At 43.9% G+C, this 12,955-nt stretch overlaps 1 protein-coding gene across 2 annotated transcripts in view; it reads left to right on the forward strand.

Annotated features, from left to right (window-relative positions):
• Positions 1 to 12,321, forward strand: part of LOC133141081 (protein SCAI-like) — a 31,464-nt gene extending 19,143 nt beyond the window's left edge. The window contains exons 4-19 of one of the 2 annotated variants that reach the window (XM_061261461.1): positions 41 to 136; positions 875 to 961; positions 1,060 to 1,158; positions 2,248 to 2,268; positions 2,818 to 2,914; positions 3,578 to 3,676; positions 3,930 to 4,082; positions 4,297 to 4,398; positions 4,844 to 4,945; positions 7,257 to 7,335; positions 9,155 to 9,254; positions 9,354 to 9,435; positions 10,028 to 10,100; positions 11,209 to 11,382; positions 11,929 to 12,029; positions 12,137 to 12,321. In XM_061261461.1, the coding sequence (XP_061117445.1) occupies positions 41 to 136; positions 875 to 961; positions 1,060 to 1,158; positions 2,248 to 2,268; positions 2,818 to 2,914; positions 3,578 to 3,676; positions 3,930 to 4,082; positions 4,297 to 4,398; positions 4,844 to 4,945; positions 7,257 to 7,335; positions 9,155 to 9,254; positions 9,354 to 9,435; positions 10,028 to 10,100; positions 11,209 to 11,382; positions 11,929 to 12,029; positions 12,137 to 12,289 (1,618 nt within the window). In that variant the 3' untranslated portion in view covers positions 12,290 to 12,321. The remainder of the gene's footprint in view (positions 1 to 40; positions 137 to 874; positions 962 to 1,059; positions 1,159 to 2,247; positions 2,269 to 2,817; positions 2,915 to 3,577; positions 3,677 to 3,929; positions 4,083 to 4,296; positions 4,399 to 4,843; positions 4,946 to 7,256; positions 7,336 to 9,154; positions 9,255 to 9,353; positions 9,436 to 10,027; positions 10,101 to 11,208; positions 11,383 to 11,928; positions 12,030 to 12,136) is intronic. The other variant, XM_061261462.1, reaches the window with a different exon arrangement.
• Positions 12,322 to 12,955: the final 634 nt, after the last annotated feature.

Here is a 12,955-nt window from a genome sequence, read left to right on the forward strand (position 1 = left end):
TTGTGTCCATCTGAGTATCAGTTTTGCTGTTCTCTCACAGGGATCTTCCGCAGTACGGACACAAGCAGTGGCAGTCCTACTTTGGCCGCACCTTTGATGTCTACACCAAACTCTGGAAGTTTCAGCAGCAGCACAGGTGCCGAGATCACTGTGATAATCCCTGCTGAAGTCGCAGCGATTAAAAAACAGTCGCACTAATCCTCTCGTTGTGTAACGGCCCTTCTGTGTTTTCCACCTCATGACCTGCTGTGTTTTATCCTCCAACACAAATGCTATTTTCACAATGTTATTTTGATCTATCGTTACGCTATTTCCCTGATGAAAAAACAGCTCAAACATGGTTTCAGACCAGCTCCTGACTTTACATGGTTTGACCATCTCAAGCTCTGTTTTGAAACAGACAAGCTACCAGCACTAGCTGGTTGACCAGCTCATACCCAGCTAGATCAGCATATGACCAGTTTTACCAGTTCAATTTTTGAGCGGGCATAGCTGGATTCTACAGCAGGGTACTGTTTTCCTGTAAGTGACCTCACTAATATCATGCTTAGTTACATTTTCATTTGCCCAGTCGTCAAGAGGCAGTGCTGATTCTGTATTGGTGATGAGAGAGCCCAGTGCTGTTGAGGTTGACCATTCAAAAACAATTCTCATTGCCTTTGCTGATCTCTGGAAGAAGTGAGTAAGCACAAAAAAACACTTTACTTCCAACCTGGAATAGCCCTGCACTACTCCATCCGTGAAAGGCAGTGCTTCTGGATGTTTCCTCACAGAAAGCTATGCTACTTGTGAAAAAGGGCCTGGGGGATTATTTGTGAGTGTATTTTGATTTATATTTACTGTGACATCCCTGAGTATCTATTTCTGTTCACAGACAGGTGCTAGATAACCGGTATGGCCTGAAGAGGTGGCAGATTGGGGAGGTGGCTTCCAAAATTGGACAGCTCTACTACCATTACTAGTAAGGCAACATATGCTCATCTAGCATGTTCCGGGCAACTGTGCTGTTGTTCCGCCCCTCTTATGAATTCTAGAAATTTCCCATCACGTTTGTTTCAGTTTACGCACTTCTGAAACCAGCTACCTGAATGAAGCGTTCTCCTTCTACTCGGCCATTCGACAGAGGTCCTACTATTACCAGGTCAATAAGGAGGACAGGTGAGCCCCAGGTGTGCCCATGCCCACCTCCCCTCTTTCTCTAGAGCACTAGAGCATTACTATTGTGTGTCAGGGCCTAAAGGTCTGTTCTACGCAGGCTACTGACGCCCTATTACTGATGCCCTATACATAACAGACCTGGGTGAAATACATCATTGTTTTGGATTCAAATACTTTTCTGTGCATGACTGATCTTTCCTAGAGCAATTGAGCCAACCAGGAGGACCAGAAGATGGGGTTTGCACTTTCTGCAGTATTTCATTGGTTCCACTACAAGTGTAGAAAAGCATTTGAATCCAGAACAATTACGTATTTGCCCCGGGTCTGGTCAGTAATCAGACTGCAATTACAGCATTAACATCTCTCCTGTGCCCCATCATTGACTTTCCAGCCTGGTAATTAATCTCATGTTTCATTTCAGCCTGGTGTGTAATACATTGAATGAGCTATTCATACAGTAGTTCACTTTTTGTCAAAGAGTACAAGAGTTGTTTTGGCATGGCAACATCATTTTTAAAAAGTTTTATTTGTGGAGTCATCAAGTGCGGCATATCCAGCTAAAGCACCAGCCCTTTGCATAGTTATGTACAGCACATCAATACAATGCCTATGCAGATCCGATGCTTTACTAGGGACAATAGGATCTCCCGTCCTAAGGGAGAGTGGGCAGTCCACCCTCTTTTCTTCTTTATTTACAGGGGAAAGTACAGTACAGTTAGATATAGCAATGGGATCATGGGGCAGGAAGTGTCATGGTGGGGGATTGAACCCTCAACCTCATGGAGGCGATTCATATATGGCTATGTACTGATTTATTAAGTTTAAATCAAAGTTAATTTTCCTCATCTCCCTTTGCAGTATATTATGAGTTGCAGCTGGTCAAATAGCTGTATTTCCAGCATCAAACACAACAACCTCTGATAGTGATACGTGGTTATTATGTATTTATTGTAATGTGTTATATATTTTAATGTATTGTTATTGTTGTACATTTAAAATGCTGGAAGCGATGGAGTTAAGTGGTGGGAGAGGTGAGTTAAATAGGGAGAATATATTACTATGATTATTATGTTTTCTTTGCTTTTTCAGATGCCTTTGTCCTCTTCCAGGGTGAGAATGCTTAGAAACTTGCATGGTCTGTAAAAATGTGCTCAGCTGGGTTGTTACTGGAACCCACATCAGTTCTCAAATATAGTTCTACACCCTAAGCACTCTACCACATGATGCCCTTACTGCTACTCCCCTGCTGTGCCAATGCGTTTCTGGAGTCTGACACATGCCCATTGGCTGGCTGAAGTAGTCTTGGTGCCATGCTGGCCAGATTCACATGGACCCCTGTTTCATGGAAATACGATTCTGGGATTTCTGTGTTTTGTGCCATCTGTCAACCTCTTCCTCTCTCTTTCTTTGCCTCTCCTCCCCTTTCCCCCCTTCCTTTTCTCCCTTCCCTTCTTTCTCGGTCCTCTCTATCTTCTTCCCTCTCCGATCTTGGACTCCTCTTGTGCTACTTTCTTCTTCTATCCCCCTGGCATCTCTGGCTCGCTTACCCTTCCTTTCTCTCTCCTGAACTCTCTTTTTTCCTCTCCTCCCCTCCCCCATTGCCTCTTATCCCCTTTTTCTTTGTCTTCCTGCTCTTCCCCTCTTCCTCTCCTCTCTCAGGCCGGAGCTGGTGGTGAAGAAGCTGCGGTACTATGCCCGCTACATCGTGGTCTGTCTGCTGCTGAATAAGATGGACCTGGTCAAAGTCTTGGTGAAGGTAAGTCTGGTATTCAATGTTCCCAGACATTCACATGTCACCCCCCTGCTCAGCAACCTCCACTGGCTGCCTGTTATGGCTCGCATGAAATTTAAAACTTTGGTGCTCGCATACCAGGCAGTAAAGGGATCAGCCCCTGTATATATTCAATCCCTTATCAAGACCTATACACCAACAAGACCCCCTCCGTTCTGCCACTTCGTGCCGTCTGGCACCTCCCCCTCGCCACACCTGCACTTCCCGCTCACGACTGCTGTCTGTCCTGGTCCCACGGTGGTGGAATGACCTCCCGGTGGATGTCAGAACAGCAGAGTCTCTGACCTCCTTCAAGCGCAGACTGAAGACTCATCTCTTCAGGCTACACCTTTCCCTCCCTAACTCACCACCATGATTAGCCTTAGACTGTAATGGCACTTATGTATAGATTGTATAGATATTGTTACTTGTATAGATATTGTTGTTTTTTTTTTGGCTGTTGTATTGTTATACCATGTAATGTAAGGAGCAGGACGTGAAATGTTGATGGTCTAGCCCTTATTTGATTCAAATCCTTTTTTAAGATTTGAAAGTTTGAGGTGATATCTCTCTCTCTTTGTCCTGTTCCTGTGTATGTGTGTTTGCTTGTGTGTGTGTGTGTATGTGTGTGTGTGTGTGTGTGCAAAGGAACTGTCAGAGGAGATTGAGGACTATACTCAGCGCTTTAACACAGAGGACCAGCTGGAATGGAACCTGGTTCTGCAGGAAGTTGCAGCATTTGTGGAGGTGAGATCTTCGCCACTGAACTTCTACTACGTCTCTAGTCTCTAGATTCTATTGGTCCTGGACTAATTAAATAATTAAGAGCAGAATTTGGTGTGAAATCCAGTAACAGATAATGTCATCCTTGGCTTCCTCTGGCCTACACTAAATAAACATTTGGCAGAATATATCTGTAAGCTTGCCTTGTATGTCAGGTACTGTAGTCATTCCTCTTTCTCTTCTTTGCATGTGTGTTTGTGTATGCGTGTGAATGTAGGCGGATCCTGTGATAGTGCTGAATGATGAAAACGCTGTGGTGATCACATCCAATCGGCTGCAGGAGGGAGGCGTGCCCCAGCTGGAGCAGGGCATGGTGGTTGGCCAGCTCACGCTGTCAGATGCGCTCGTCATTGGCAATTGCAACAATCAGGTAGAGCACTGTGTGTACACACTGATAGACAGCAGGAAGTAGGAAATGACAAGACTGCAATATGTTCATCAGTCACACACAAAACTTGTGAATCCAACTTGACATTTAACACAATTCTGTGTCCTAAAACTGCAATGAAGCGCAATGTAGAAAACCGTGTGTAAGGGAAACTGCATCAATGATAGCATTTCCTCTGTGTTGAACTCTCTCACAGGTGAAGTTCAGTGAGCTGACTGTAGACATGTTCCGCATGCTCCAAGCTCTAGAGAGAGAGCCTGTCAACCTGGCCACACAGATGACCAAGCCAGGAACACTGGTGAGTGAGAGCAACAAATACTGGGGCCCAGAACAGATACATACAAGCAAGCTGAAACACCATCACATAGGCGTGTGCATATGCATGTATCACATAGGCAACTACAAATACACAGACACCTACACACACACACACGCACACACACATACACACATGCATGCACAAGCACACACACACACACACACACATACACACATGCATGCCTCTACACACACACACACACACACAAACATGCATGCATGCCTCTACACACACACACACACACACACACACACACACACACAAACATGCATGCATGCCTCTACACACACACACACACACACACACACACAGACATGCACACAAACGTATACACAGACACAGATGCCTGCCTGTATGAGGCACTCTCTCAGTGGGCCCTGTGTTGGCAGCATGGAGAAGTCTGCAGTCTTTTGTTTGTCTACAGGAGCCCAGTGAAAAGCCAGCCAAGAGAGAGAACCCCCACAAGTACCTGCTGTACAAGCCCACCTTCAGCCAGCTCTACTCCTTCCTGTCCGCCTCCTTCAAGGTCTGTCCCTGCTTCCACTTCTCTCCACTGCCCACAGGTGCTTTTCAGTCGATGTAAACACGGCTGAACTCGGTTGTCCTTTTAATCTATTTATTCCAGTGCCTCTGTAGAGCTGCCTTTCTGGCAGCTTGGCTTCCGAGAATCAAGGAAAGTTCTGCTTTGTCTTTTTTTCTGTGTTTCTGCTCATACACCCACACCCTCTCTTATGAAGCACGAGCTGTAGCTGCTCTTTTCTCTCTATCTATCTCTCTGTCTCTCTCCTCTATCTCTCTTTCTCTCTCTCATACTGTCACCCTCACCCTCTCTCTCTTTCCCTCTGATTATTTCAGTTACATACAGTACTTCATATGCAGGATAAATACTCTAACCAATAGGTTTTTTCCTGCATTGGACCTTTGCTTTTAGGGAAGTCTACATTTATTTTGCCAAATTATTTAATTATTACAATTATGTAATTATGGTTTAGAACACAAACCATATGCTTAGACTGCAGTTTCTTACCGCTGATACTGTGTACAATGTACAAAATGACATATTGCATTAATGATACAATATCATAGAAAGTGGCTCAACATTGTAACAGAAAATAATACAGACTTGTGTGGATTTGAGAAGTGAAATACTATGTTCTCACAGATATTCCTATCTATATTTGTCTTAGCTGTCTAAGAAGCTGTCACAGTTCAATATGACCTGTCCAATCATTAGATGCAGCTCCTCCCATTGTCACACAAGATTTTCATTAAATTAGCTATACCTGTCACTAAGGCTATTTAATGAGTTACCAGCATATGGAGCATGCAGCTGAATTATGAAATTGAGTCATTTATTGCTATATTATAGTGCAAAACAAAACCAGGGCGGCTGCAACCCTATGAGGACATGGCCCGAATACCATTAACTTGCCACAGCTGGCACCAAAGCCCAAATTCCCCAATATATCCGCATAGCCCCAGTGAAGTTTCTGAACCAGGACGTAGCCCACTTGCTATTCCCCAGCATCCAAGGCCTAACCAGGCAGATCTGGCCCACTTTACCAGTAATTCTTGGCGTGACCCCCTGTGACGCAAATATTGCCACCAGTGGGCAATATATGGGCAATTCCATGGTAACAGACAACTGCCAGATTTAGAACAGTGGTAACCAACACTGTTCCTGGAGATCTACTGTAAGTTTTCATTCTAAAACTAACAAAGCACACCTCATTCAGCAGCTAGACATGCCACAGCTAGATCTCCTTGAGCTGCTAAGTAAGCCCAGGTGTGCCAAATTAGGGTTGAAATGAAAACCTACAGGACAGTAGATCTCCCTGAACAGGCTTGGTTATTGTTTTAGAGTAATTAGGGGGCCCCCTGCTGGTCGTGAGACTCGAAGCAGCATTTTATGTTGCTTATTTGGTTAGGCTGTCTCTGATAGCTGCATCTCACCATCTGTGTCTAGGACACAGTCCAGAAACAGGGATGGGGGGGTTAAGAGAGAAGCCATGCCAGGGGAACTGACAGTGCCCGTCACTGAAATTGTCCCATGCCTCTGTTGCTCGCCACACCGCATTAGGATTCACTAACACATGATGGATTACTTACAGCAGTGATTCTCTTTGTAGAGAAACTGAAGCACTTTGTGAGGTGTGGAATGAATAACTTCTGTTTATAACTGTGACCTTTATGGAAAGGAAAGATTGCTCCCTAAGATGCTCTCCTTCTCTCCTCAATTTCTCAAATATGGCTTCCGTCACTCTCCTGGGGTTGGGATGTTACTGTGGTTACATACATACATAAATTCCAACACCCCCACTCTGACTGTTCACCCCCACTCTCTATCCTGCATTGTGCTGACTTGGCAACTTAACTTTTTCCGCTTTTTATTAACTTCAAACACCTTATATACAACACAATACACAAACCAGTTATTCTAAAATAGTAAAATGAAATTGTAAAAAAGGAAAAGAAAGTATTCTAAAATGGGAAATATACATAATTGGACATCCAGTTTAGGTTGTTTCTTCATTAGTAATATTGCTATCTACAATGTGCATATTATATAAACCATGTTCTGTGTACCCAAAATGTTTTTGAAATGATACATTTTCAGTGCGTTTTTCATAAAAATGGGGAATTAATTGAACCACTAGTGCCTTGGTAACACACCCACCGTTGATAACGTGCAAGGTGTCTGCTTTCTGACTCTCGCGTACGACAAGGCAAAGATTGCCGATTCACATTTTCTGTGGCACTGTAGTCTCCTGGTGGATTGTAATCTCCAGTTGTCTGTGTGTGTGTCTATGTGTGTGTGTGTGTGTGTGGCTTTTTAGGAGCTACCAGCCAACAGTGTGCTGCTGGTCTACATGTCAGCCACTGGAGTCTTCCCCACCGGACGAACTGATTATGAAGGTACCGTACAGTCCCACCCCACCCATCTGCCTCTCTCACCTCTCACCATTGACGTAATTCACTCTGCCATTTCCCCCATGTGTGCCTGCCAGTGCACTGTACATGCACCTGCCCTGCTTGGCTGCCTCTGGCCTCTGGTGTGACTACACATGTGATCCCCTTGCTGGAGTGCCAACTGAACTGCATTCTGTTTAATGAGCTCATTCTGCTTCTGAAGAGCTCACAAGTATTCATGAATGCTAACATGTCATAGACCATTTCACGTTGTAGCACTGTTGCCTCCCATGAAGGTTCATGTTGTGGCTGGCTGGATCCTCTCTGCGGGAAGCTTACTGTGCATGTTCTACCCATGTTGGGTATAATCCATAATTCATAGTAAACCAGTCTGACCACCAATAATATGCTCAAAATGTTTTGTTTTGTTGGTCTAGTCCGAGACTAAATTAAATTTTGAATGGAGATTCTTCATTTAATCGAGGACTAAGCTTGATCTGTGTCTGTGAAACAAGCCTAATGATGTTCAAGATGGCTCCATTTTGGAATATCAGCTAGAGTGACTAGTTTCATTAAAAAAAAGAAAAAAAGTATTTAAATCAATGCCGAATGGGTGGGTGTCCCCTGCCCCCTACCCACAGGAACAGGGAAGGTAACAGGATACTGCTCTATATGTGGCAGCTTGTGTTACCTATCATTCCCAGTGAAACATGGCCAGCGTAGTTTGTTTGACTATGGAGATAAATGGGGTATAACGGTATGATTTAGACCAGGCCGTTTGGCTGTATCGAAAAGCGTCTCTTCAGCGTGCTCAAAATGTCAAAAACCCAATGCCTCATCCTCTTCCTCCCGCTCTCTTCTGCTTTGTGTCTGATTGATAAAGTCCTCCCGATTGGTCCCTTAAATCAGACGCGTTTGACAGCGGGCCATGCAGCCTTTGGCACACAGATGGACATTTCAGGCCCCGTCCAAATTGATAGCCCACTCCAGCAAAGCAGCCCCCTCACCCCCTGCCTGACTCGCATGAGATAAACAGCTCGCTGATGTATTGACTCATGTCATGCTTAAAAGTACATTGATTTTGCTACTATGAAATAACAGTGACATCATTCCAGCCCCATGAGAGTGAGCGATTCTGAGCTCCTGACTCGATCACTTCATTAAGGGCTACATTGGCTCAGGAGGTAAGAGCAGTCGTCTGGCAGTCTTGCCTGTTCGATCCTGCCCTGGGTGCATCGAAGTGTCCCTGAGCAAGACACCTAACCCCAGAATTCTCCTAGAGAGCTGGTTGGTGCCTTGCATGGCAGCCAATCGCCGTTGGTGTGTGGTGTGTGAGTGTGTGTATGAATAGATGAATGAGAAGCATCAATTGTATAACAATTTGGATAAAGGTCCTATATAAATGCCAACCATTTACCATTTACTTCATGCCCAGCTAATAGTAATAACGCAGTACTAATACACCTAGCAGTAATACAGGTGTGTAAACTACAGTTTGACATACAGAGCACAGTGGGTGAATTGGGATGAAGGGTAGTGAGAACTGAAGTCCCTTCTGTGCTGTCATTGTGTAGATGGAAATTACACCAGGTTAATCATTTACCCTACAATTCTAGGTATCAATATAACTATCAGAATAATAAATATGGTTTACTCTCTCCTGTTTGTTATTACTAAGCATGGATCTCATTCATACAAACATACAACTCATTTTATGTGTGTATGAGAGCGAGTTTTGTGTATGGTGTGTCTCTGTGCACGAGCCGTGTCTTGGTATTGCGCACAGGTGTGCAGTGTGTGTGAGCTCCTTTGTGTGTTCCCTCAGGTCCCTATGACTTTGGAGGAGTTCTTACCAACACCAACCGGGACGTGATCAATGGGGAGACAGTGCAGAAGAGGAGTCAGGCACAGAAAGAGATGCACTGGTGAGGGGGGGGGGGGGGGGGGGGGCAAAATGTGTGTGTGATTAATTCAGATAAAGTTGAAGCATGCAAACGTTTGACTGGTCTGCTCCTGTATCTTAGTCTCCATCCAGGTGACCTCTACCCCTTCACTCGAAAGCCTCTCTTTGTCATTGTGGACTCTTCAAACAGTTCGGCCTACAAGGTGAGAAGCCTCAGCTGATATTTATCATTCTTGAACTATGTTCATTTTTCACTTTTCACACAGCACTTTAAGGATGCCACGCAACAAATTTGCCTCTTGAGGATACTATTGATATCCTTCTTGTTCCTCCTAAACAAACTTTGTAGGTCACTAAGAATAATACCAATATTCTGTTGATTCAAAGCAAATGACAGCTATGCGAAAAGAGCAATTCTGGAATTGATTTACTGTGGACTGAAACTGAGTGTTATGCCAACTCTAAAGCAGTTATTTGGTCCCAGTGCGCCCTCTGGTGCCTGACATTGTATGGTACATGCACTAATAACAGTATTGCTTATTTCTTAAATGTGAAATTTTGCTGGAACACAATAGAAAATTCTATAACTTCATTGGTTTAAATATCATGTTAAATGTTCAAACCAGTATGATTATTTCAGCTAATAGTATCTCCCTCATAGTGTTTCTGCCCAGTACATCCAATAAAATTAATTTATTGAGCCAGTTATCGACTAACGCAGTTGAGTGAAAGAATTGTGCTTGAGGGTGCAATAGCACTGACAGTAAAAATGTGATTGTCTTTTTTATCCTGCAGAATTTCTCTAATCTTTTTGGACAGCCCCTGGTGTGCCTGCTCTCGCCTACAGTGTACCCCAAGAGCATGCAAGGTGTGTGCCTCATATTCGAACACCGAAGCTCAATTCTGGCCCCAGGGCTTTTAGGGGCTCACTGATGGATGTTTCCCATTTTGTTAATGATATGAGCAGCGCATGTGCATGCACAAACCTTAGATTTAAAATACAACGATAACAATTATTTAGCTAAGTGACTGGAAAAGATTCAGTTCAGTAGCCAGTAGCCATTAGCAATGTAAGAAAATCTGACACATTTCCAATGTTGTTTAAGAGTTGATTTAGAAGTTTATTAGAAGTATATAAGCAATGACAGAGAGATAGTGGTATGATCCACTTTCAAGCACTTTCAAACTGCCTCAAAGCGTTCACAGAGTTAATTGAATCCTGCTGTCAGGAACGATAGGCTTTAAATACCCTTTTTCAGATATTGCTTTCTGAGGCGAGAAACAGAAATGTATATCCAAAATAATGTGTGCTGCCTCCCTAAATATATCAGTCTGACAATCAATAGGTGGCCGAATGTTCCAGTTTCCAGAGACATAGCTAGGAAACATCATATTATAGTGTTAATCAAGTCTCCTTGTTTAAAATTGCTCTTGATAACCCACTCCCAGTTGCTATTCAGTCATTGAGTACTATGCTGATTATAGAACTATCTGGGTGGCAGGCATGGTTGATTTTCCAGAGTTTGAGACTTGAGTGTATAATCTTATTTCATTTAATTTGCGAATAATAGTAATGATTTGCTGGAGCTCGTCAGTATGCATTCTCAGCTCAACAAACAAGCATTTAATTTCAAGAAAGACAGCTTCTGACACTCACATTTCTTTTTGTTATTTTATGGCAAATAATATGTTTTTGTTGCAGTAATGTAACTAACTTTATCTTATATTCTATCCCTTCACCTATCCCTCTTTTTCTCTCCCTCTTTTTCTCTCCCTCGCCTTTCTTTCACAATGTTATTTTTACCACTTGCCTTGCCCCCTTGCTTTTGCTTTCTCCACCTCTTTCTCCACCCTTCACCTCCTGCTACGCCCATTCTCCCACCACTCTACGTGGAACACCTCCAATCCACGCTGTCCTCCACCTTTTATGCAATTTTTTTCCACTCCCCCTCACGCCACCTCCCCCCATCTCTCAGACCAATCGCAGCAGGGCAGCCTCTTCACCCTCTTCCTGTACAGCCCTCTCATGGCCTTCCTCTCTGTGTGTGGCCTGAGCAGCATGCGGCAGGGGTTGTGGGAGAAGGCCCAGGAGGTCCTGCTCAGAGTGTACAGTGATATCGGCCAGATGATCACCCGCTCACACAGCATAGGTACTGATGCAGTTCTGAGAACATGAATCGACATACCGTGCAGTTCATATGTATGTATTTGGACAGTTGGTACAGATTGTTTCAGTCAGCGTATTGTTAGGCCTATGTCCCTGACTGTTTTTTGTTTTTTTCTCTCTTGCTGTTTTTATTCAAACTCCAAAGGCAATCAAAAGCCAAGAATAAAGACTATACTGAAAGCTTTCTTAATCCAGCACCTTGGAAGCGATTGAATACACCTGCCTATTCAGAACCCAAACATCCAATTACTTTTGGTCCCCTAAAATGGGGGGGGGGCTGTATAAAAAGGGATGTGATTCCTACACGCATCACCCGATATTGATGTAAATACCCTCACATTAAAGGGGACAGCAGGGGACACTTTAAACTTACATTCATTGTTTAATTTCAAATGCAATGTGCTGGACTACAGAGCGAAAAGAACAAAAATTGTACCAACTGTAAGCTCTATGTGTGATGGGAGCCGAAGCTCCCTCTCTACTTTTACTCTTTCCCTTGTTTTCTCTCTCTCCCTCCCTCCATCCCCAGACCAAGCCTTCCTGCAGTTCTATGGCGACGAGTTCCTGCGGCTGCTGCTGCTCCGCTTTGTGTTCTGCTCGGCCACGCTGAGGCTGCACAGGCTGTTCCGGGTAGCGTAGCTGTTACGTGTCTCCGCACATTTCCGTCTGAATGTTCCGGACTGGAGCAGAGGCCCGGTGCCCGTGCCTGAAAGGCCCCCGTCTGTTTGTGTCCGCAGGAGTGCCGCAGCTTCCCCGACTCATACCCGCAGCTGCCCAAGCAGGACACAGTGGAGAGCAGCCTTCTGCAAAGGCACATACTGGAGCTGGCGGCCATGTTGGATGTGCAGAACCTCTTCTATGACAACACCCTGTCTCTGGATGACTACTGACCTCCCCCACCCTCACACCCACACTCATCTGAAGTCACACATTTTGGGGGGGGGGGGGGGGGGGGGGAGGGTGTAAGAGGGGAATTGTTTCCCCCTCTATTGTAATGTTACATATTTTCTCACCTTTTTCTACTTTTTAAAATAGTCGGCCATCACAGGGATCTTAGTTTTAAACATGGGCTTGCAATTTTTTAATTCCACTGCAATTTGGTTTGTATATACAGAGACACACAACTAAACAGACTGATAGACACAATTGCCTATTCCCAAACACATTTAGATTATCATATACATAATATAGACATACAAACATAATCAGATACATACATGCACCATGTTTGTCTGTGAAAAAGAGGAAAGAAGGCTTTTTAGAAATGAAGATAATCGCAAGAATATAAACTGCCTGCAGTCAGTCAATGAAGCTATGTAGTAAATTCATTTAAACCCCTTTTTGTTTTATAAATGTAGGACTAATATCCCTGTTATGTGTGGTCAGGGCCAGGTTTACATAATTGGTGGGTAGACTGTAGTAAAAAAACATTCTGCATGTAGTTATTGTCAACCTGTTGTTTTTACAGATATTGTATTTTTGGCCTGCCTTTAGTTTTTTTTTTTAATCCAGTGGACTTTCTGGTTATCGAGTATGTTGTATAAGGGGTTTGCAAA

Source organism: Conger conger, chromosome 11 (genome assembly GCF_963514075.1).
Source record: "Conger conger chromosome 11, fConCon1.1, whole genome shotgun sequence".
NCBI classification, from domain to species: domain Eukaryota; kingdom Metazoa; phylum Chordata; class Actinopteri; order Anguilliformes; family Congridae; genus Conger; species Conger conger.